The sequence below is a fragment of the Echinops telfairi genome, unplaced genomic scaffold (genome assembly GCF_000313985.2).
Source record: "Echinops telfairi isolate 266 unplaced genomic scaffold, ASM31398v2 ScPeMD7_6;HRSCAF=24_0, whole genome shotgun sequence".
NCBI classification, from domain to species: domain Eukaryota; kingdom Metazoa; phylum Chordata; class Mammalia; order Afrosoricida; family Tenrecidae; genus Echinops; species Echinops telfairi.
The window spans coordinates 12,851,444-12,876,795 of NW_022103902.1; the positions used below are offsets into that span (position 1 = coordinate 12,851,444).

Sequence of the window (25,352 nt, forward strand, 5' to 3'; positions counted from 1 at the left end):
ATTTGTGCCTGTTCCAAAGAAAGATGACTCAACAGAATGCTCAAACTATGGAACAATATCATTGATATTGCACACAAGTAAACTTTTGCTTAAGATCATCCAACAAAGGTCGCAGCAGTACATTGACAGGGAGCTGCCAGAAATTCAGGCCACTTTCAGAAGTGCACATGGAACAAGGGATATTGTACATGTCAGATGGATCTTGGTGCAAAAAAGAGAGTACCAGGAAGATGTTTACTTGTGTATTATTGACTATGCAAAGGCATTTGACTGTGGGGGCCACAATAAGCTGTGGATAAACTTGAGAAGAATGGGAATTCCAGAACGCTTGTGCTCATTTGAAACTTGTATATGAATCAAGAGACAGTTGTGAGAACAGAACAAGGGAATACTCCTGGTTTAAAATCAGGAAAGGTGGGTGTCAGGGTTGTATCCTCTCACCATACTAGTTCAATCATGAGCAAATCATCAGAGAAGCTGGATTATATGGAGAAGAATATGGTATCAGGATTGAATACTAGCTTGTGATAATATGCAGAAGACTCAACCTTGTGTGCTGAAAATGAGAAGTCATTGAAGCACCTGCTGATTAAGATTAAGGATTGTAGTCATCAGTATGGATTAAAATTCAATGTGAGGAAGACCAAAATTCTCACAATTTGACTAATAACTAATATCATGATAAATGGAGGAAAGATTGAAGCTGTTAAGGATTTTGTCTCGCTTGGATCCACAATCAACATTCATAGAAGCAGCAGTCAAGAGATCAAAGAGATGCATTGCATTCAGTGAATCTATTGTACAAGAACTCTATAGAGTGTTGAAGAGCAAGGATGTTACTTTGAGGACTAAGATGTGTCTGCCCCAAACCATGATATTCTTCATTGCCTCATATGCATGTTAAAGTTGGACATTGAATAAGGAAGACCATAGAAGAATAGATGCATTTTAATTGTGGTGCTGGAGAAGAATATTCTAAGTACCATTGTATTAGTCTTGGTACTTTAGAGAAACAAATACATAGCAATTCATGTATAAGAGAGTTTTATGTAAAGAAAAGTGTGCATCATGAAAACATCCCAACACAATGCTGTCCAAGCCCACAAGTCCAACATTAACCCATTAACCCAACACCAGTCCACAAAGTCCTCCACCTCACAAAACAGAGGCAATGATGCCGACTGCAGGAGGAAAGCTGAGTCAGTGAACGAGTAAGCATCTAAGCAGTAGCAGGGGTCTCCACACGGCTGCTCCAGCACCCAGGGCTGCATCGGAATAGGTCCATGTGACTTCTCCTTGGGGATGTCTTGTAGGAAGTCAATCTTGCAAGCTGAAGCAGGGAACTGCTAAGGCAGCTGCACCGTGGTGTGACCATCAGAAAGCAAGAGACCCGAGAACTAGAAAGGCGAGGCTCACCACCCATTTATCCCTCTGCCTTTCAATTAGCCCCACATGTGATTATCGGCCAGGTTGGCACAATTAACAAACTCAACCATGCTCTGCTAAAAGCAGAAACTGATCTGTTTGGAAGAAGGAAGGCCAGCGCTCTCCTTAGACGACGAGACTTCATCTTACATGCTTGGATATATTATCCCAAGAGACTCGCCCCTGGAGAAAGACATCAGATTTTGTAAAGTGAAAAAGAGGCAAGCCCTCCATGCGATGGATTGACACAGGGGCTGCATCAATGGGCCCAGGCATAGGAGCAACTGTGAGGATGGTGCAGAACGAGCAGTGTTTCCTTTTGTTGTGCAAAGGGTCGCTGTGGGTCGGAACCCACCTAACAACAACAATAACAGCAACAGAGATGTTTATTAGACAGTGAACAATTTGCCGAGGAACATACAACTAGGAAGAGTCCCAATCTGATGCTAGGGTTGCTTGTTTTCAAAGCCAATACTTCTTCCCCCTGCTATAAAAGGATGGCAGCAGCCTGCAAGGGTTAACTAGTGGCTGTTGAGTCAATGTTGACCATGACGACTCCATGTATGGCAGAGTTGAACTGTGGTCCGTAGGATTTTCAATGGTAGGTTTTTCTTTTCTTTGAGTGTGTCTCTGGAGGGCCTGAAACCTCCAACCTTCACTGCCTTAAAGTGGTGCTTAGCTGTTTATACCACTCCATCAGAGAGTTAGGTAGGCTTATGGAATTCTGAATATGCACCCAGTCTTGATTAAAGAATACACAGCATTTGCTTTACGGTACTCAGAAGGTGTTGAGAGATCTGGTTTTGAGAGTGTGCTTGTGACAGAAACTGTTGCCTTTTGATGCTCTGAAAACCAGAAGGAGATTTTAGGCATCTGTGCTTCGAGAAAGAAGCCTTAGAACAGTGGTTCTCAACCTTCCTAAGGCCATGACCCTTTAAAACAGTTCCTCATGTTGTGGTGACTCCCAACCAGAAAATTATCTCCATTGCTACTTCATAACTGTCATTTTGCTACTGTTATGAATTTGGTGACCTCTGTGAAAGAGTCATTTGACCCCCCAAAGGGGTCACGACCCACAGGTTGAGAACGACTGGCTTAGAAGGTAGCTGTAATACACCTGACTGACTGGGGAAATCTCCTCTGGAGTCTGAGCTCCTAGGATCAACAAAGGATTCTGGGGAGTCGTCTTGCCTTGGTAAGAATGGAAGCTGGGGGGTTGAAAAGTGTTGGTGTCTAAGGCCCAGGACTCAGCCAACAGTCCATGCTCAATACAATTAAGTTCATGAACACTTCCAGAGAGTGATGTGGCTGGCTGCGGGCCAAACTCTGGGAATATGAAGATACCCTAGGAGTTAAAGCAAATAAAGGTGACAAAAACCCAATGTTCAAATTTACTCCTATCAAGTCGATTCCAAATCATAGGGACCCTATAGGACAGGGTAGAAGTACCCCTCTGGGGTTTTGAGTCTAAATCTTGATGGAAGTAGAGAGTTTCATTTTTGCTTCCCCAGAGCAGCTGGTGGTTTCAAACGGTTGACCTTGTGATTAGCAGCCCAACACATAACCAAATGACTTCTATAGCTCCACTTCAGTCATTCTGGCTGCTTTAGAGTTTCTCCAAGAGGTAAAGCTTAAGTCTATCTTTAAGTCCTTAGTTCTGGTATTCCCATTTCTTTCAGAAATCTGTGCAGCTAATTCCTTTGCTTTCTTTAACTCTCCGCTCAGATTTCATCATCTCAGTAAAGCCTGTTCTGAACACTCTACTTAAAGTTGCACTCACCTCCTTAGGACCTCAGCCTCCCTTAGTCTGCTTGACTTTTCCTTCCGCAGTTCCCTCCTCCAGCATCAGTCTTTTGCATATATGATTTTTATATTTCGTTTGCTTCTCCTATGGGAATTAGGCCTCACAAGGTCAGTGATTTTGACGTACCAATAAGCTAAACACTAACACATCAGTTAACATCTTTAGTGTGCTTCCTGTGCAGACCCTCAACTGGTGTGTGTGTGTGTGTGTGTGTGTGTGTATGTGTGTGTGTGTGTGTGTTGATGTGCTTGAACCTAAGGGCAGAGGTGGCTGGAGGGTGGTGAGAAGGAGGGAGCAAGCTTGCTCTGAACAGGAGCTTGGAAAGTGGGGCATTTGGATCCCAATAGACTGTGCTTAGCAAACAATAATTTTAGGCCCCCTAAACCAGAAGTTCTGGTCTTGAGCACAATCAAGACAGTGTGGTGTGTTTTCCAGTGGACCTTCGTCCGCCCTCCACCACCAGATGGGCGAGGTCAATGATCAGTGAAAGGTAAATAGCAATAACCAACCTCTATGAATGTTTACTATATGTTAGTCACTGATCAGTGGCTATGTAAGTTTTCTTACATCAGCTCTTACTCTTGCCAATACCCCCATTGCGTGGGCACGAGCTAGCAGATCCCAGAAGTGGAAAGCCTGGCACAGAGAGATGAAGCCCCAGCTCTCACCTCTAGAAACCCACTGAGGCAGCCGGATTCCAGAGCAGGCTTTTCTCCCAATGCGACGGGGCCTCTGTGTCTGCCCGAGTCCCTGGGTGCTGCAAAGAGTTAATCAGCTCCACTGCTACCTGAAAAGTTGCACTGAGAAGTCGGAGGCTGGAGTGCACCTGGAGGTGCTTTGGAAGAAGAAGCTGGCGACTTTGGAAACCAGCAAAACAGTCTTTGAAAACACTATGGGCCACAGTTCTGGTTGCCATGAGGAAGAGTGGGCCGCACATCTGATACTGGGTGGCTGACTCCTTAGTTGCTAAGGGGCAGGACGTGTGTTCATTCGTCATTTTTATGTGCTCAGAACTGAACACGGTGCCTGGCACGTAGTAGTAGAGGCGTCATAGGAATACGCTGATTCAGTGAATGCATTTTTGTTAGGCAGGGAGGGCGGGAGCAAGACCTGTCAACATACAGCTGCTAGAAACGGATGCAAACTTTCTTCCCGGGGATGGCGCGGCCGGACGGTCCTTTCCCAAGTCTGCTCCCAGTTGAGCTATGGGTTTGCACGCATCCGCATCACCGGCAAGGGCTCCTTAGCAGGTGGCTGGCTCTCTCTGAACAAACCAGAAAAACAGCCCTCTGCTCAGAGCCCACGATCAGGCTTCCAGGAGCAAAGGGCGCGTCCCGGGGGCCAGGCCAACAGCCAGCACGCCCCGCCCCGTCCCGCCCCGCCAGGCAGGGCGTCCCCGCCGCGCTTGGTGGGTGCAGTGAGGGGCACCCCTACAGCCTGGACGCTGCCCGCTCAGGTGTGTGGCTCCTGCCTTTGGGCGCGGCCCCTCAGCTCTGCTCTGATCATCCATGGGGGACGCCGGGTCCCCATCGCCAGGAGAACAACTGGAGCTCTCCGTCTTCGCTTTGCAGCCCGATGAGCAGACGCCTCTGAATGGCGCCGTCCTGACCCTCCGCTCTTCGCCCGAGCCCGGCGGGGCGCAGGTGAGGTCCCCGGGCCGCTGGCGGCGCTATGGGAGCACGCCGCTCCGGGCAGGTGTCCACCAGAGCATTGGGATGCTCCACTGTGCGTCTCGGCCACCACTCCCTGGCCGTCCCTCCGACCCCCGTGGCACGTTAGGAATCCGAGATGTGAGGCGCGGCCGTTCTAGAGAAACAGAATTCCCAGAAGTGACTTGTACGACGTTATGTAACTTTTCATTCAAGTGCGTTTTTGCAGCGAGGGAACCTTAGGCGATCCACGGAACCTCCTCTTCCTACCGGGACTCTCTCTGTCCCCTTTAGCACTTGGCCCTTTCCAGCCACGTCCCCCAACCCATTCTCCACTCAGCACAACACACACTTTGTATCTTGTCCTGGTCGGTCTGCCTTCTTGAGTTCATAAGACGCGAGAGCTAGGCAAACAGCAAGAACGAGAACTAGGGTGGCGTTGGAGGAGGGGGTGGGGGTGAACTTGCCCTGCTGAACTGAAGGGAAATCATTTCAGAGGCAAAGATTCCAGACTATTCTTCGCCTCATCTCAGACGCCAAGGGAGGCCTTGGTGAGTGCTGTCTTTGATTCACCTTCACCGGTGACAGGAGCATGACTCATCTCACCTACAGCCTGTCAAGCAGTGAGACTTTTGAACATCACTCTCTTCACCCTCTGATTCACCCTTACGGTGGGGGTGGGCTTGGGCTGGACTGTAAACCCAAAGCAAAGCCAACTCATAGCCACTTTAGAACACAGAAGAACTGCCAAGGGCTTCCCAGGCTGTAAAAACTTTTAAGCTTTTTTATTGTAAGTTAGGTGTATACAGAGCAGATCATCAGTTTTACATCCACCAACTCCCACACTTGATTTCAAAGCATCTCTTGCAATCCCTTTGATGTACTACCCCCTAGTCCAATGCCTCCCTCTGTTCCCTGTTTCCATTCCTCTTTCTTTCCTAAGCCTCTGAACTTTGTCTGTGAGTGAATGCTGCTCCTCTGATCTTCAGTGGGTGATTATTCTATCACAGAGGTGGTAGAATGAAGGGTGACCCACCGAGGGCCTTGGTCTCAGGGGTCCCGTGTCTCTATCTGACCAATAAGCCTGGCTGCTTTTCAGATTTTGAGTTCTATGCCATGCTTTCCTCACATTCCACTGAAGACCACCTAGTGTGATACTTTTCCGAGAAGTTAGTGGTGACAGCTGGGCACCATCGAGTTGTTCTGGTCTCGGCCTTTGGGAGATTGCTGTTTGTGTGGTCTGTTAGTCCACTGAACTAATTGTCTCCATCTTCCTCCAGACAGGAGGAGGCCAGTTGTTAAAGCTCTGGGTATTTAGGATAAATTGCCTTATCTGTTTCTTGTGGAGTCGCTGGTAGGTTCCAACTTTCCACCTGAGCATACAGACTGTGTGCCAGCAGGGCTTCCTTGAGCTGTGTACAGGGAAGCCCCTCACCTGTGGCACCACTCTGATCTTTCCAGGTCCCACCCCTCTGCAGTGTAGTATTTGGGCTCTCAAATGTTGATTTCTGGGATTAGCAGGCCATTTCAAAGTTGAATGATTCCCCTTGTGCTTTTTAAGCTTACCTCAGTGGACTCATGTTTACTTGTCCTTTTGTGCTTGGCTTAGTTCTGTTAGCATAATTTCCAACTCTTCCCATGTGACTATGAGCTTCATGCACTCATCACTGCTTTTTAGAGATATGAAGGACTCCATTGTATGTATGTACCAGAGTTTTTAAAATTCATTCGTCTATTAATGGAAATTTGGTTGTTTCCAGCTCTTTGCCATTGTGAACAGCACTGCAATGAACACTGGAGCACAGGTACCTGGCCGTGGTCTGTTTCTTACCTCTTCTGGGTATATGCCCAGTAGGGTTGCTGGGTCATATGGTAGCTTGATTTCCATTTGTTTTAGGTATCGTCAAATTAATTTCCCTAATGGCTGCACATACCTACAGGTCCATCAGCAGTGGATGAGAGTTCTTATCTCAGCATACTCTCTCCAACACTTGTTACTTTTTGATTTTTTGAATTTGGCTAGCTTTGAGGGTGTTAGGTGGTATCTCATATTTGTTTTACTTTGAATTTCCCTTATGAATAATGATCATAAGTTAATTGGCCATTTGGATTTCCACCCTTGTGAAACTTCTGTTCAGGTCCTTTGCCCACCTCCTCAGGGGGCTATTTTCTTTTTTTTTCTTTCTTTTTTTCTTATTGCAGGTTTACAGAGTATTGTAGATTTTAGTAATAAGGTCTTTGATATGTCATTGCTAAAGATGCTTTCACAGTCTGTGGGCTCTTTTATTACTCTCTTGGTGAATTCTTTTGATGTACACAGGTGTTTTATCTTCAGTATATCCCACTTGTCAATTTGTGCTTCCTCTCTGTTTGTGTCCTTTCCTGTTTCCAATAGCCTATGTGTTCCCCGTGTCAAAGTTCTTAGGTTTATCCCAATTCACTCATCAATGGCCCTAACATTTGGAGGTTTTATCTCGAGGTCTGTGATCACTTTGAGTTTATTCTTGTGCATGGAGTGAGGTAAGAGTCTTGCTTCATTTTTCTGCAGGTAGATATCCATTTTTATTCCAGCACCACTTCTTGAAGAGGGCATCCACTTCCCATATGATATTTTTGGGGGGGCCCTTATCAAAGATCAGTTGTCTGTATACTGATGATTTTATTTCTGGGTTTTCAGTTCTTTTCCATTGGTCTGAATATTTGTCATTATACCAGCACCACGCTGTTTTGACCACTGTGACTGTATAATAGGTGCTGACGTCAGGTAAAGCAAGCCCTCCCACATTGTCCTTCTTGAGGAGTTCTCTGCTGATTCTGCGCTTCTTCCCTTTCCATATGATGTTGGTAGTCAGTTTTTCCAATTATTTGAGGAATGATATTGGTATTTGCATTAAACTTATATAGTGCCCTGTGCAGGACTGACGTCCTTACTATATTGAGTCTTCCAATCCACAAGCATGGGATATTCTTCCATTTGTGGAGGTCACTCTTGGTTTCTTGTAATAGTGTTCTGTAGTTTTCCTTGTACAAATTGTACAAATCTTTTTTGTTTGTTTGTTTGTTATGTATATCCCTACATATTTCAATTTGTGCTTGGCTGTTGTCAAGGGTACTACCTTTTTAAAATTTCCACTTCTAAGGCTAATCCAATGTATATAGCAGTCTGAAAGACTTCTGTACGTTGATCTTGTATACTGTCATTCTACCCTATTCCTCTAATGCTTCCACACTCCTCTTGTGGAGCTTTTGGGGTTTTCCATAAATAAAATCATATCATCTGCTAATAATGACAGTTTTAACTCTTCTTTCCCCAGATGAATACCTTTGATATCTTTTCTTTGCTTTATTTTGTTCGCTAGGATCTCCAGTATTATGTTAAATAAAAGTGGGGACAAGGGACATCCTTTTCTGGTCCCCTTTTTCAGTGGGATTGTTTTAATCTATTCTCCATTGACTACCACATTGGCTGTTGATTTTTCATTTATAGCTTGTATTATATTGAGCGATTTTCCTTCTGTTCTATCTTTCTGAGTTCCTTAAACTTGAATGTCGTTGAATGCTTTTTCTGCATCTATCAACATTATCATGTGGTTCTTATCCCTTTTTCATGTAAATGTGTCAAATAATGCTGATGGACTTTCGAATGTTGAACCCTCCCTGCATCCCTGGGACGAATCTCACTTGGTCATGGTGAATCATTCGTTTTATATACTGTTGTATTCTATTGGCCAGTATTTTGTTAAGGATTTTTACATTGATGTTCATTAGAAATATAGGTCTGTAGCTCTCAATTATTGTGGGAACCTTGCCCACTTTAGGTATCAGTGTCTTATTAGCTTCATAGAAAGAGTTGAGGAGCTTCCTGTTTTTTTCTGTGCTTTGGAAGAGTTTGTGTAGAATTGGCATCAGTTCCTCCTTGAATGCTTCATGGAATTCTGCTGTGAATCTGTTTGGCCTGGGGGGATTTTTGTTGGTAATCCATTAATAACCTTGTCTATTTTTTCCATTGCTATTGTGTGTTGAGATTCTGGATGTCCATTTGGCCTAATATAGGGAGAGATCCCCCTCCCCAAGTATTTGTCTATGTAATCACTTAATAATCTTGTCTATTTATTCCATTGCTATGGGTCTGTTGAGATTCTGGATGTCCATCTGGGCTAATCTAGGGAGAGATTGTTTTTCCAAGTTTTTGTCCATGTCTTCCAAATTGTTGAATTCATTGGAGCACAAGCCTTTATACTACTGTGTAATTAGCCTTTTAATTTCATTAGGGTCTGTTGTAATGTCCCCTGTTTCATCTCTCATCCTGGATATTGAAATTTGCTCCTTCTTTTCTTTGGTTAGGTTTGCCAACTGTCTATCAATTCTGTTAAGCGTCCCAAAGAACCAGCTTTTAACTGCCTTGATTTTTTGAATTGTTTTCCCTCTCCTGTATCTCAGCCCTGATTTTTATTATTTATTTCCTTTTTCTGTTAGTAGGATTGGCCTGTTGACTCTGCTCTAATTGGTGAAAGTTTTGCACCAGCATATCAACCATAAGTCTCTCTTCCTTTTTCATATGTATTGCTATCAAACGTCCTCTGATAAATGTCTTTGCTGTGTCCCAAAGGTTTTGATATGCCATATTTTCATTTTCATTGGTTTTTAGAAACTTCTTGATTTCATCTCTGACCTGGGCCAATACCCACTCCTTTTGCAATAGGGAGTTATTTATCCTCCAATTGATTGCCCTTGTTTTCTTCACCGTTCTGTTGATTTCCAGCGTTGTGGAATAGTGGTCAGAGAGAAAAGTCTGTATAATCTCTATGTTCTTGAATTTACTCAGGTTTGACTTGTGTCCCAGCATGTGGTCTATCTTTGAGTATGTTCCATGTTGGCTTGCAAAGAATGTGAACTGTTTTGCATTTAGGTGGAAAGCTCTGAAAATATCTATCAGGTCAAGTCATCCAATTGTGCTATTTAGATCTGTAGCCTTCTTGTTAAGTTTCTTTCCCTGTGATCTGTTTTTTTTCAGAGAGTGGTGTATTAAAGTCACCTCATATAATTGTTGAGCCTGTGATTTATTTTTTCATCTTTTGAAGCGTTTGGTGAATTTTGTGGGTCTCTTGTTGGGCATGTATTTATTTATTATGCTCGCTGGTTCTTGGTCTACTGTTCCCTTGAACCTCTCTTTACCTCTTGTTGTGGCTCGTACCTTGAGATCAATTTTGTCAGAGATTAAGATTGCTACCCTTGCTTTTTTTGCATTGCCATTTGCTTGGTATATTTTTCTCCAGCCTTTAATTCTCAGCGTGTTTTTGTCTGTGAGCTTGAGATGTGTCTCCTGTAGGCAGCAGAGCGATGAATTATGTTTTCTAAGCCAGTCTGCTAACCTCTGCCTTTTAATGCCTGACTTCAGTCTATTGATATTCAGTGTTATTACATCCATCTGTGGACTCTGATCATCTTGTACCTTTTGTGTTGGGTATTTTCCTACCTACCTATCTTATCTGTTTATGTTGTGTGTGTGTGAGGTTCCTTCTTTCCTTCTTTCCCCCATTTTGCTAATGCTATGTTGGGGGCTGTTTTCTCTTTGTCGCCCTCTGGATGGAGTTGTTCTATGTGCTGGTCTCCTATTTGTGCTTGGTGAGTGTTGTTTTTCTGACCACACTGGGTCAATAAGAAGTTTTTGTCCAGCTGGTTTTCTTTTTACATATTTTTTGAGTTTTTCCTTGTCTGGGAAGACTCTTACTTTTCCATCTAACTTGATAGAAAATTTGACTGGGTAGGGTATTCTGGAGTTTGCATTATTTTCTTTCAACATTCAACATATGTTATTCCACTCTCCTCTTCTTCATGGTGTCCACTGATTGGTCGGAGCATATTCTTATTTGGGTACCTTTATCGGTCACTGCCTTTTTTCCTCTAGTGGCTCTTATGATTTTCTCCTTTTCTTCAATATTTGATAGTTTAATCATTATATGTGTTGGTGAATTCTTCTTGGGATTCAGTCTAGCTGGCATTCTTTCGGTCTTTTGAATGGTTGCCTGATTTTCATTCATTAAGCTGGGGAAGTTCTTCTCTATTTTTGCTATTTTTGCCATTGACTTCATTGTTGTGTCGTGTTCTGGTAATCCAATTATTCTAATGCTGTTCCTATTCATAGCATCAGACATTGTTCTCAGGTTTTCTTCAGCTTCTCTGATTATCTTGTTTGACTGTCTTTCCTGTTGGTTGAATTCTGCCTGGTTATCCTTGAGGTCACTGGTATGATTCTCTGCTTCTTCTAGTCTGTTGGTGAAGTCTGTGAATTTGTTATTTGCTTTTGTTAACTCATCCCTTAACTCTTGTATTTCTCTTTAGTCTGTGGCCTTTATTTCCTCTATTGTTTCATCCTTTTTCTATATTATTTCCCTCATATCATGTATGACTCCAAGCAGCATTCTGATTTCTTTTTGTGGCATATTGACGTCTGCTTCTTCTATGAGCATCTTTAAGTTCATTCTTTAAGAACTTCCTCCAACATTACCAACATTTTGTTTCTCCTGGTTGTTTGTTGAGGTTGTTGAGGAAGTTTGCTGTCTGCATGTCATTTTGGAGGAGTTAAGCACCATTTTCCCAGGAGTCAAAGAACTCTGGGCTCTCTCTTTGGGAGATTGGTGGGAATGCTTTTGTGGGGTGCCATTAGCCAACTCCTGTTGGGGTCAGGCGATGGCTTTTTCCTTTGGGGGTTTCCCTCTTATCCTAGTCCATTATATTTGGAGGCTGGTGGATGGGCCCTCTCAGGTGCCAATGGTGAAATGGTTGTATTTCACCCTGTGTAGGCCAATCAGGTGAGGAGCCATCACGATTTGGTGGAGAGAGGCCCTAGGGGGGTGAATTGAGGCCAGCAGTGGTAGGCAGATTTGTTGCTGATCCAGTAAGGTCTGACAGTGTAGCCGCAGGTCCAGGGGTGACCTGGTAGGGGTGCCGTGAGGCCTGGGGCCACACACTGGAGGCAAACTAGTTCTGGCCACTATGAACAGTTTTTAAAAAAATCTTTGTTAGGCCCCAAACTGGTAGGACCAGTGTTTGGCCTGGGCTATGGCTTTCAGCTCCTGTTGACTTTTCCTGCTTTGTTCTGTTAAATATCTGTAGGCTATGCTCAGAACATCTGCTTTGTCATGTTAAAGTTGTGTTAATGCTCCAGGTTTCTGGTGGCTTACATTCAAAGTTACACAAAATAACCTAACCTCAGATTAAAAGCAGTTTTTACTTTTGTTGTTGTTAATTTTGTTTTTAATAATGGGCTTGTTTGGTGCCCTGGTATCAGGGCTTTGCTGTGCTTTCCCCCCAAGGGAACGAGTACCAGATTAGTAATGTGGGTTTGGGGCCCACTGGGTCTGAATTGCCCCAGCTGTTCTCCTGCATCACCCCTGGCTCTCTCCTGCACAGGCGGTGCCCTGGGAATTTATGCTCTACCACAGGTAAATATCCTGGGGCTCTCCAAATGCAGCAAATTAGCGTCTAATTATCTGTTGTTACCCATGCTGGTAGGCAGGTAGCTGAGCAGAGGGGAAAGTGGATGGCCAATGCAGTCACTCTGTTCCTGGTTGGGGAGAGGAGATCAAAGCCTGGGAATTCTGGAGCAGAGAGGGTTTCAGAGAGGAGACCTCCAGTGTGAGACTTGTGTCTAGTTCTCAGAGGCTCTCTATAAGCCTGAGATGATGACCACCTTCAGACAGCAGTCTGGGGAAACTACTGCACCCTGTGGGTCTCAGATCTTGGGTGCAGGAGCGGTGTCAGACGCCATCCAGCTGGGCCTGTTGAGGAATTAGTGCAGCCCTTAGGCAGACACATTTTACTTAGAGCAGTTCAGCGAGCCCTTGAATCGCTCTGTGGATGAAAATCCTAGGGGGAGTTCAGACCTGCAGACCCTAATGCACTTGAACTCTATTTCTGGTGCACTGACTTCCAATATTGGCCGCCTTACTTCTTAATTTTCTGACCTAACAGCAGGAGCATTGGGTGGATGATTCTACCTGGATGCCATCTTGGAAGCTCTGTCACTCTATGCTTTTTATCTCGATCTACATATCGATGTTCTATTGCCATAACATGCAAACAGCCTTTTTGCTGAGGATAGTTCCAGAAGAGTTGATGTAGTACTTTGACAAGGAACTTCCAGAGATTCCAGCAAGATTCAGAGGAGGAAGTGGAGTGAAGGCTATCATTGCGGATGTCAGGAGTGGCCCTTGGCTGAAAGCAGAGAATACCAGAATGAGTTTTACTTGTGTGAGGTTATACAGTCATCATTGCTATTAGTTCCCTCATCCTCCACCCTTTTCCTGTACCCTCAGGGAATTATTACTTCCATAACTATTTCTGAAGGGTTTATCTATCTTGGATTTCATGCATCAAACAATCTTAATTAGACAAATGAATGTATATATGTCTCACAAGATTAATGAGATGAAACTAAGACCATAATAGTAAGGGAGGAAATATTAAAGAACTGGAGGATAATTATTTGTTTCATCAGTGCTATACTTCACCCTGGATCTATCATCCCTTCCATGTGGCCCTTCTGTGAGGGACTGTCCAATTATCTTACAGGTTGAGAATTTCTTAATGACCTGATCAATTTTTCTTTTGTCGTGGGTCTGTTCAGGGTTTGTCTTTCTGTCTGTGTTAGTATAGATAGGTACATAGTGTGTTTCTTTGAACTTCTACATTGCTTCTAGGGATTTTAATTTGATGGAGGACAGCTTTTCTACAATATTCTGTCATTATCATTTGTATTTCAGCTGGTTCTCTTGTGTCATCAACCATTTAATTTCTTATCATGTTATGGCATCTCTTTTTCTTTGTTGGATATGCCAGTGCCTTGACAATTTCACTCATCATTTCAAAGAACCAACTTCTTGACTTGTTTTACTTATTTCTGTTTTATTCTTTACTTATTAATTTTCTTTTCTGTTGATGTGGGTGTGTCTGGGCTCATTTCCTAATTGTTGAAGATGTTGGAGTAAGGTGTTGATTTTGCTTCTTTCTGATTTTTTTGATGTTTGCTATAGATTGCCCTCTGAGCACTGCTTGTACTGTGTTCTAGAGGTTTAGGGTGGGTTGTGCTTTCATTCTCATTTGATTCAAGGAATTAAAAATAATTTTTTTTACTATTACCAACTAGTTTTTAAGAAGAATGTTATTGAATGTAAATACATTGATCATTTTCTTTTGATGTTCCTACTGTTTATTTCTAATTTTAAAGTGTTGTCATCTGAGAAGATGCCTTGCAATACGTTATTGCTTTTAAATTATTGGAATGTGTTTTGTGGTCTAACATATGGTCTATTTTGGAGAATGGTCCATGTGTGGTGGTAGCACATGTATCTCATTCTGTTGCTGGGTGGAGTGTTCTGTATATATCTACATGATCGAGTTGATTGACTGCGCATCTTATTATGTGTCTTTGTTGAATTCCTTTCTAGTTGCTTTATCCTTTATCCAAAATGGTGTATTAAAGTCTACTATTATTGTGAGTTGTCTATTTCTCATGTCAATTCCACTAAAGTTCTATGTATGCATTACAAGGTTCTTTCATTGGATACATAGATCTTTATTATGGCTATATCCTTTTATTCAATTGACCCTTTAGTCATTACAGGACGCATTTTTTGCATCTTATCCTGGTTGTTTTTTTTTTTGCCTTAGAGACTATTTTATCAGAAATCAATTCTTCTCTCTTGCTCTTTTTGTTGATGATAGCTGTATATTTGTATGTGTCCATCCTTTGATCTTTAGTTTATTTATTTATGTCTTTGTGGCTAAGGTGTGTCATTTGTCAACAGCATATTGATGTTTCCCATTTTTTTTATGTCATGGCTTTTAAAATGTCCTCATATGCATGGAAAGCTGAAAAATGAATAAAAAAGACTGAAAAAGGAATAGATGCATTTGAATATGGTGCTGACAAAGAATATTGAGTGGAATGCCAGAAGAACAAAGTGTGTCTTGGAAGAAGTGCAGACAAAATGCTTCTGAGAAGCGAGGATAGTGAAACTTCATGTTACTTAGTTTGGATATATGATCAGGAAGGACTGGTCTCTAAAGAAGGACACTGTGCTTGGTAAAGTAAAGGATCAGCACATATAGGAAGACTCTCACTGAGACAGACTGATACATGTGGCAGTCACACTGGGCTCACACATAACAACTGTGAGAGTCAGGCAGTGTTGTGTTCTGTTGTACACATAGAGCCACCCTGAGTGGGAACTAATTGATTTCACCCAACAACCATGACAGCTTCCCTATTAAAAGGAATGTGCCTGGGTCAGGCACCAAATTTGTACATTTCCAGCTGTAAAATTATATTCATGTAACAATGCTACTTGGATTCTTTAAGGACGGAATGCCTTTGTGAAAATGTTTCAGAGTAGAAAATGCAAAACACACACAGGCTATCAGTGTTTGCTAATTGTTTAGCACCTCCCCAGTAACCTTTGCTCTTTAATGAGCTAAAGACTTCCTTGTGAGTCAGGTATAAATAATAGTGTGGACTTCCTTGTGAGTTAGCTTTGTAGGTCACCCAATAGGAGTAACCGGAACATAGTGAAGGTCAGGGGCTATAGGAGCGTATTGAGTGCATTCTAGAAATGCTTAAACAGGAAAATCTTAAAAATATAAAACCCCAAAATCCTTTACCAAATATTTTACTCATTCCCTTTGGTTATGTAGAATAAGTTAAAGTGTATTTCAATAAAGTGTATTTCAATGAGTGTAGTGGCACTGAAAGTGTTGTTTAAAGCAAGTTCAAGACTCAGATACTTAATAATGTGAAAAAAAGAGAATAATGTGTGGGTCTCCTTAAACTCTGTATTAAGGTTTCCAATGTTGCAACGCAGCTCATGTGTATATTTTATTAATCCTGTGTCTTGTACTTGTATAGTATCAAATATTCCTGACATATAAATGTATTTAATTATTACAACAAACTTAAAAGAGAATCAGTCTTCTGATTTGACAGATGAAGGAACTAAGACTCAGGTTTATATAGGGATGAATCTGAGACGGAACCTATTTTTTTTTTAGATCTCAAGCTTATGCTATTTCTGCTGATGTTATTACATACATGTAAATATAAATATATGAAAATATGATGCAGATAGCTTATAAATATGCAGAAATGAGTGTTAGCAGCAAGCTCTGTGGTACAAACCCACTAGTCACTCCAAAGTGGAAAGGTGAGGCTGCCTGCTCTTCTAAAGATTTACAAAGTCTCATAAACCCTATACAGGGTTGTGATAAGTTAGAATTGACTTGATGGCAGGGGATTAGACATATAAATATAACTTTACATGATTTATAATTATTTATACTTATCTAAATTATCATTTATATATTAAGACTGTGTTGATTACAAGAAACCCTGTTGGCATACTGGTTCTGCTTTGGGCTGCTAGCTGAAAGGTCAGGAATTCAAAACCACCAGCCTTAAGTCATGGACGACATACAGCCAGAATGCTCTGTAGAAGGGAAGATGGCAAAACTTCTATACTTCAGACGTGTTATCAGAGGAAGCTTCTTCTGAAGAAAGACATGCTTGGTAAAGTACAGGGTTAGTGAAAAACATGAAGACCATTGTGTGAGTCTGGGTACTTTAGAGAAACAAATCCACAGAAACTCATGTATAAGAGAGAGCTTTATATAAAGGTTAAGTTCACAGCAAGAAAATATCCCAATCCAGTGCTGCCCAAGCCCACAAGTCCAACATTAACCCATTAACCCATATGTCCAACACCAATCCACAAAGTTCTCTTCCGTCTCACAAAACAGACGCCATGATGCCGACTGCAGGAGGAAAAAGCAGTCAGTGAACGTGTTAGCATCTCAGCGCTGGCAGGGGTCTCCACATGGGTGCTCCAGCATCCAGGGCTGCATCAGGGTAGGTCCATGTGGCTTCTCCTCAGGGATGTCTTGCAGGAAGTGAGCCTTGCCAGCTGAAGCAGGGAACTGGCTAAGGCAGCTGTACTTGGTGCAACCATCAGAAAACAAGAGACCTGAGAACTAGAAAGGCGAGGCTCACCGAGCCATTTATCCCTCCGCCCTTCAATTAACCCCACATGTGTTTATCGGCCAGGTTGGCACAATAAACTATATCAACCATCAGCAAGAGGAACTGACATTGGTTGTAAAAATGGGCTCAAACATAGCAATGATTGGGAAGCTAGCACAGTATCAGGCAGTGTTTCCTTCACTGTTTTATATATAGTGCCACTGTGAGTCGAACTGACCCAATGACACCTAACAACAAACACACACATATACACCATTATAATATATACGTACAGATGCCAGTTAACTTATGATTAGGTAATTAAGTAAAATACAAGGGGTTGTGTGGCACATCTGTAATGATAAAGACATTTCAAGTGGGTTGAGAGATGAGTGAGGGATGGAGAGAGTTGTGGCTCACTGAGAAAGAGACTTCTTATATTGTGGATACCTTTCTCTTTCAAAGGCTGGAACAAGTAGATTATGCAAAGGCAGTGGAAATAATATCTATTCTTTCTTGATCTGAGGAAGGAATACAGTAAGCCACTTAGCTCTAATTTGCTGGCCTCTCTGTAAATATGGCAATATCATGAGTTCAAAGTGAAAAAGTATAGAGAAGACTGGTTTTCTTTTCTGGTTTATTTCAGACACTTTGATCTCAGTTTACTAATCTAAATTGAAGAAGCATTTTAAGTGATGGCAGCTTAATTAGAATAATAATAAACCAGCAAATTCATAGTTTTGAAGTAGTTGTTGAAAAGTGCTTTTAAGTCTGTCCATAGTGACCTTTATGCACAAGAGAACCAACAAATTGCTTGGTCCTGTGCCTTCCTTACATGAAGCCCCGAGGTAGTAGTAACATCACAAGGTCAGCAGTTTGAAACCACCAACCGCTACCTGGGAGAAATATGAAGCTTTCTATTACCATAAAGAGTTACAGTCTTGGAAACCCAAAGGCGCAGTTCTACCTTGTCCTTTAGGGTTGCTGTAAGTCAAATCCATGATGTTGAGTTTAGTCTTCCTTCCTTCCTTCTTTTTTGGTACCATCTTCCCAATTGTCTTATAAGAACAGGGAAGCCTACAGACTTGCCACTCTCTCCATGTGGTTTCAGTTTACCTAGAAAGATGAGGTCATTGTCTCCTTTTATTGGAACCTGGAGCTAGACTAGGCCGTCTGTGGCAGCAGTTCATGAACTAGCTTGTCAATTCATAGTTCTAAGACATCTTGCCCTGTCTCTGTGGATTGAAGCGGTGTGGGAGGCCTCTGCAGAAAGTGAGGTTTGATCTGGTTCCTGAAGGATGGGTAGGCTTCAGACCAGAGATCTCAATGCTTGTAAAGCAACCAATTCGTATTTGGGGGTTCAACGTTACAAGCCAGGGCCTCCCTCCAATTCTCCTACAATCTGGTTCAATAGGTCCAAGGGGGACCTAGGCACCTGAAGTTTAACACCCTCTCCAGGTGATTCTTTCATGCAGCCAGCCTTCTTGTGATTAGCAACGGTCTCATTGGCCCCCATCTCTTAGCATCCCCATTCAGAACAGAACAAAAACGCAGCTGGTCGGGTGTCATCCCCATAATCAGCTGTGGATCAGATCAGTGTGATCCTTAGGGCGTTTGTTGGCTGATTTTCAGAGGATTGCCAGGCCTTTCTCCCCAATTTGTCTTATCTGGGAATGTCTGCTGGAACCTTCCCAACATATTAGCAACACATTAGCTTCCATAGACAGACGGGTGATGTCTTTGCCTGAGGTGCATTGGCCAGAGTCGAACGCAGGTCCCCACACGGAAGGCAAGAATTCTACCACTGAACCACCAATGCCTCGTGCAGACAAGCTTATGGCTTTCTGATTTAGTGAGTTTTAAGTGCCATCTTCATGTGATGAACGGTTTCCTTTTCTGCTGGCGCCACAATAACGATGGCTGAGAACACAAACAAGATGCTGATCCAGGAGTGAGCTCCGTGGGAGCGGGGAGCAGCCCGAGTAACGATTGAGCAGGGTCGCTCCTGTTTGTTGGTTTTTTGAGCTCCTAATACTTGTCCTGCCAGTGGTTCCTGAACACAATCTCTGGTCTCTTCCAGCAGCCCCGTGAGCTAGGCTGATTATTTAAGAGACACACTTCACACCATTTCCCACAGCCTCCCTGTTGTCAGCTGCTGTTGACTGGACCCCAGCGCAACAGAGCACAGTGTTACCTGGCATGCATGAGTCCACAACTGTAGCTGTTGTAAGGATCCATCTCATTGGGGCTATCCTTATTTTCTGACACCAAACAGGATGGCTTTCTCTACCAATTGTCCTTATTGAGCGACATATCTCAAGCACTTGAATAAATAAAAAAACACCCATCCTCCGCTCCCTGTAAGAAGCCTCACAGGCCCTTTGGGGTGGGTGGGCAGGTGGAAGCTGAGAATGAGCACCTCCGCCTCCTGGCACCCAGACATGTTCATCAGCAGGAGCTCCGTACTGTGATGCTGGGAGTCGGGCCCACTAGAGATCCTGAGAGCATTCTGTAGTCACACGGCAAAGACATTGCACTCTGCCTTGCTACACCCTTGGCTGCTGATTTCCAAGTGCCTTATTTCCCTTCCCTGCTCGGTGTAGACAGTCTGGGCTGGAGCAGTAGCCTCTTAGCTTTCTCTTGACGTGTCTCACGTAAACACCACACCCGGGCTCTAAACCCTCAGTCCACACCAGCTTCAGTCCAAATTCCTCCGGCAGCACTGGGAACATGCTTCCGGGTGCTCCGAACAGGCACTCCCCTCCTCTTGACTCCTCTCACTCTCCTCTGAGCCCCAGGCTGGCCAGCCCCGTTAGGGGTCAACATTCTTTCCCTCCTGTGGAATGTCTTTATCCTGCCTCCAAAACCCCACCTTGAAAACTTGTGTCTCTCCCTACCGCAGAGTTCCCGAAGCATCTGTTTTTCTATTTTCCTTGTGAGATTCCTTCCCCACGTCTCCCTATTTGTTAATTTGACCCAGTAGAGTGTGAACCTGCTGCCTTCCTGTCTGTATTCCTGATCCACAGGACAGCAGGTAATCAAACCTAAAACATCCAGTTGTTGTCCATTCAACTCTGAGTCATGGTGCCCCAATAGATATCAGAACAGAACTGAAAGGATTTTTGATGGCTGATTTTTCGGAAGTAGATGATTAGACCTTTCTTCAAAGGCGTCTCAGGGTGGATTTGAAACTTCCACCTTATGATGAGCAGTTGAATGTGTTTACAAATTTCATCACCCAGGGACCCCTAGTTAAAAAAAAAACCCCAAACCAAACTCACTGCTATTGAGTCAATGCCAACTCATAGCGACCCTACAGGACAGGGCGGAACTGCTGCCCCTGTGAGTTCCGGAGACTTTAACTCTTTACGGGAGGAGAAAGCCCTGTAGGTCTTCAAACATATTTGTTGAAATTAAGTGACGATCTCCCATGCATCCTGTTTTTCAGGCTATCAAGGACAGCCCCTGGAGCGTCTGCCATAAGCATTTGGTGGGGAAGTGTAGACTGTGGATGGTCATTGTCTCCATTGTCATTGGTTTTATTGTAGTCGTCATCCTAAGCTTGTGTCTAATTACAGGTGAGCGGACTTAAACGTGAGTAAACTGACACATTAAGAGCTTTCATGCTTCCACTGACTTATACTGGAATGGAGGGTGGATTTCTTTTCACCTCATTGTTTTGTAACATCAATTTGAAACTTGTTTGGAATATGCATGAATAAAGAAATGATTCTTTGTTTCTTTGAATTTTAGCTGTTTTATTTAGTTTTCTGTTTCATATTCTCTGGGAGAAACCTGGAGACCAGGTTTGTAACTCTTACCTTTCCCTGGTATACTTTAGAGTACAGTTCGATCTTGAAGGGCCTACTTAACATTTTTACATACTTCACTAATTTATATTTTATTATATTTCCATACTTGCTTGTTTGAGATTTTTTTTCTTTATAAACTTTAAAAATCAAAGTTACTATTGTACTTAATCTAGTATTCCTGGTATCTTATTCTCATGAGAAAATGAAGAGTAATAGAGCTAATGGCATTTTATAAAAACTTTATAAACACATGTAGCCTACCATTATTTTAACCTATTTTAGAGATAACTGTTGTTTGTTATGTTTGTGCTGCTATTATAAATAAAGTAACATTTACCTGATACTAAAGGAGTCCTGCTCCTGAATGGCAGGTCTGCTGTTTGAGCTAGGAGTTGCCACCTGTGAGAAAGTGTAGCTGTCTCCTTCTCTCAGGACTCATGGTCACAGACATTCTCCGGGGGGCAGCTGTCTTCTGCCCTCTGGGGAGGCCAGTGACCTTGGTGTTGAAGTGGTGGCATGCTGGGCCGCTAACTGCCAGGTCTTCAGTTTGAAACTGCTAGCCGCTCTGCGGGAGGAAGCTGGGGAACGAGTTACAGTTCCGGATTCCAGGAACGAGTTGCAGTTCTGGACAGGGACAGTTGTACCCTGTCCCACAGGATTACTGTGTCAGACAAGACTTGAAGGCAGTGAGTTATCGGGCTGCTCTAGGTGGGAATCCATGAGATGGCAGTGGCGTTTTTATTTTTTGTTTGGTTTATATCTCTTGTAATTAACCCCACACTAAGCCTACTGCCATCGAATTGATTGCAACTCATAGCAACCCTGCATGGGGTTTCCGACGCTTTAAATTTTCACAGGCAGCTTCCTTCATCTCTCTCCTGGGGAGCAGCTAGTGGGATTGAACTTAGGCCCTGAAGGCTAGCAGTCCAAAGCTATTTTATTTCACCTGTTCACTTATTGTGAACATAAAAATGACATGTTGTGACCATGAATGCCATGATTAATTTATGGTTTCTATGTTTTGCATTGCTATTTTTCTTACTTGTGTTCTTTCCTTAATTTGAGGATGCTAATGTGATATGTAGATCATGTGCTAAGTCAGTAAACATTGTTTGTGGACATACTTTTTATAGTTGTACGATGTAGTCCTCTGTGTCATAATTTATTTAACCATTATATTTTCCTCATTTAATTTTTGAAAATATTTTATGGAGGCATTTTATATATATTCAATAAGTAATATTCTTCTCATTTGTACTTATTTTTAGTATCAAGTTATACCATGTACAGAAAGTATAGGGTTTTTTGTTTCATGTTTAACTGAGCTCCCTACAGAGGCTCACAAATTACTTGCAATTTATCCCAATGAGCAATGTGTTCTGAAAGTGTCATTTTCTCTGTGTGATGAGGCATGAACAACCTGGGATGTCATTTCACCATTCTCTTTCTCCTTGGTAGTTATCAATTAAAACAAAATAATTCCTCTTATTACAGTTTTTGTTGCTACTGTTCTTTTGGCTTAAAACAGAATTTATTCTCTAGGATCTGGAGGCTAGAAGTCTGGAATCAAGACCTGACATGGTCCCTCTAAAGCAGTGTTTCCTAAAGAGGGCAATACCCACCCTCCCCGGGGGTGGGGGGTACTGGTATGATCCAGGGAGGGGGCTGTGCATTAGTGCGGGTTGACTTGAGAAACAAATCCAGGGACACTCATATATGTATATATATATGTAAGAGAGACCTTGATATCAAGAAGTTATTGTACATCAATAAAACATCCCAGCCGGAGGGGGGGTACTGGTATGATCCAGGGAGGGGGCTGTGCATTAGTGTGGGTTGACTGGAGAAACAAATCCAGGGACACTCATATATATATGTGTGTGTGTGTGTGTGTGTGTGTGTGTGTGTGTGTGTAAGAGAGACCTGGGGTACTGCAAGAAACAAATCCAGGGACATATATATATATATATATATATATATATATATATGTAAGAGAGACCTGGGGTACTGGTATGATCCAGGGAGGGGGCTGTGCATTAGTGTGGGTTGACTCGAGAAACAAATCCAGGGACACCCATATATATATATATATGAGAAACCTTGATATCAAGAAGTTATTGTGCATCAATAAAACATCCCAGCCCAGTCCAGATCAAGTCCATAAATTTGATATTTGCCCATAAGTCCGTTATTAGCCCATGAATTCCTCTTCAGACTCACGCAGCACATGCAATGATGCTGAAGATCACAGGCCAGTGGGTAGAAAGTCTTGTGGATCCAATGGTGGTGAATGCATCTCCAGGGCTCCGGCTGCCATCAGCATGGTTCCATGTGGCTTGTCCACAGGAATGGGAAGCAGAGAAAGAGTGGGTGTCGCCTCAAGGGAGGAAGAGAGGGAGTTCCCAGAATCCGCATGAATAGAGCACACCTACAGGAGACATCTTCAGGCTGTGACCTGACTGACAGTCTAGACTCCACCCCTTCATTATTTTATCAAGTTGACATGAAATTGTGTAACTACCACAGGCTGCAAAGGCAGAGACCCACACTTTATCCTGGATTGTGGGCTATAGTACAAACGTCTTGAATTGTCAGGGGGCACTCAGTACTTCTTTTTCTCCCTCTGAAAAGGGCCAGTAGGCCAAATAAGTTGGGGAACCCACTCTCAAAAGGTGCAAGGAAGAACCTCTCCTTCCCTCTTTCTAGTGTCTGCGGTTGCTGGCGGTCTGTGCCGTCCCTTAGCTTGCACCTGCATCACTTGAAGTTCTGACTGTTGACACATGGCCTTCCTCCCGCTGTATATCATTCTTAGGAAGTTTGTGGTGTATTAAGATAGCACCTCCCACTGGGAAGTGTACTTTCAAAATAGGGAAAAAGACAGTTGTTTGCATTTGTATGTGCTGGTGATGGAGGAGGGGGAGCCTCTCTGAGCTGAGGTGCGTCTGAGGAGGTCACAGTCTCCACACGGACCTGGGCTCTCAGGAACATGCTAAACTGAGCCCGAGTCTCTCCAGAGGAGACTCTGGGAATTTTCTTCAGGAACTGCCTTTGCCAGTCACCTCTGGTTCTCCCTCCTTGGCCAAGACTCTAGCATCAGGAAGAAAACTGCTCTGTTATGCCAACCTCTAGCGTATGGGTTTCTTGGTAGGCACTGTCTTTAGTTAGTTATTGAGAGCAGAGTGTAGGTGGGGCTGAGGACTGGCTAAGGCTAACTTTAACGTAGCAGTTGTGGCTCGTGGCCATTGGCTCAATTCCTGGTGGTCTCATGCACAGTGAAATCAAAGAAGCCCAGCCCTGCACCATTGCGGGAGGGCCCCCGGCATGCTGGAGTCTCTTCTTGCACCTGTGAAGTCAGCTCGTCTCAGGGAGGCTTTCTCTTGTGTCTGCTAGCCCCGTGCTTCCCTCAGCATGAGATCCTTTCTAGCCTTTCCTGGGGACACGTCCAATGCAAGAGAGTTGAAGTTGTGCCATCCTTCCCTGTAAGGAATTCTGGTTGTATTTCTTCTAAGATTGTTTTTTTGTTTTGTTTTCTCTTGGGCAGCCCATGATTTTAAGGTACAGAGAAATTATAAAGAGTGCCGAACCTCCTTCAATGGAGCCCTTGTGTTGCAGTGGTTAAAGTGCCCAGCTGTTAACCAAAGGTCAAGGGTTTGAGCCCCATGCCCCCCTTTGCTCCACGAGAAGAAGATGTGGGCGTCTGATTCTGTCAAGGTGGCAGCCTAGGAAACCCTGTGGGGTAGTTCCACTCCGCCCTGTAGGGCCACTCTGAGGCCAGGCGGACTGGATGGCAGCTTGAGGTTTTTGGTCATGACAGCAGTGTAGAGTCCACCTTGACACTCCCTACAAATCCTCTCCCACTGGCAGGTGTTGGAACACGCGGAGCCGCATGCTTACTTAGCTGTGTGCCGGTAGCCTGAGAGTGGAGTGATCTGTCTGAGGGCAGCTGGGACCCATAACAAAGGATTTACTTCGTTTAATCTTCAGGCTTCTAACGCAGGAGGCCCAAGGGCAGGCTGCGTTGTCAAGAAATCCTCTGATCCCCTCAGCTCTCAGTGCTCAATCTGCAGAGGCAGGCCCTCCGTCTCTTCCATATCAGTGTTCCAGGGAGATATGAAAGCTCACAGGACGGGTGTCAGGGGAAAAAAATCATTTATATTTAAGTGATTAAATCAAGTTCATTTTCAACTTGATCACCAGCCTGTGTGCTTTCAAATATATTAATGCTGGAAGGGACTTTTCCCCAGGGGTGTGTGTGTGCCTGTGCGTATATATGAGGGAAATGCTTTCATTTTACTCTGTATCTCAGCAAATGTAGGCCAGAGATGTCTACGGAGAAAGTCATTAGCCTGTGAGGTGGGCTGCAGATGAAAAAGGGGCGGGGAAAGACCCTACACACACACACACACACACACACACACACACACACACACACACACACACACACACACCAGCCTCACCAAGAACAGCTATGGTGGCACTTTCCAGATGACAATTTGTAATAATTGGCCACCGCCTAATTACCAAGCCCACTGATCGGAATGAAATGTCCTCAGAACTTCTGAGCACCTTCTGCAACACTGCTGCCTGTCGGGGAGGCCCGGCTGGGGAGTACCCAGGGCTCTGTGCACCCAGCAGAGGCTCCAGTTCCT

The 25,352-nt window shown here is 43.5% G+C and overlaps 1 protein-coding gene across 1 annotated transcript in view; it reads left to right on the forward strand.

Moving 5' to 3' along the window:
- Positions 1–4,737: 4,737 nt before the first annotated feature.
- Positions 4,738–25,352, forward strand: part of CUNH3orf52 (chromosome unknown C3orf52 homolog) — a 37,928-nt gene continuing 17,313 nt past the window's right edge. Inside the window, exons 1-2 of the mRNA XM_004706475.2 lie at positions 4,738–4,872; positions 20,340–20,469. Of these exons, the coding sequence (XP_004706532.2) occupies positions 4,738–4,872; positions 20,340–20,469 (265 nt within the window). The remainder of the gene's footprint in view (positions 4,873–20,339; positions 20,470–25,352) is intronic.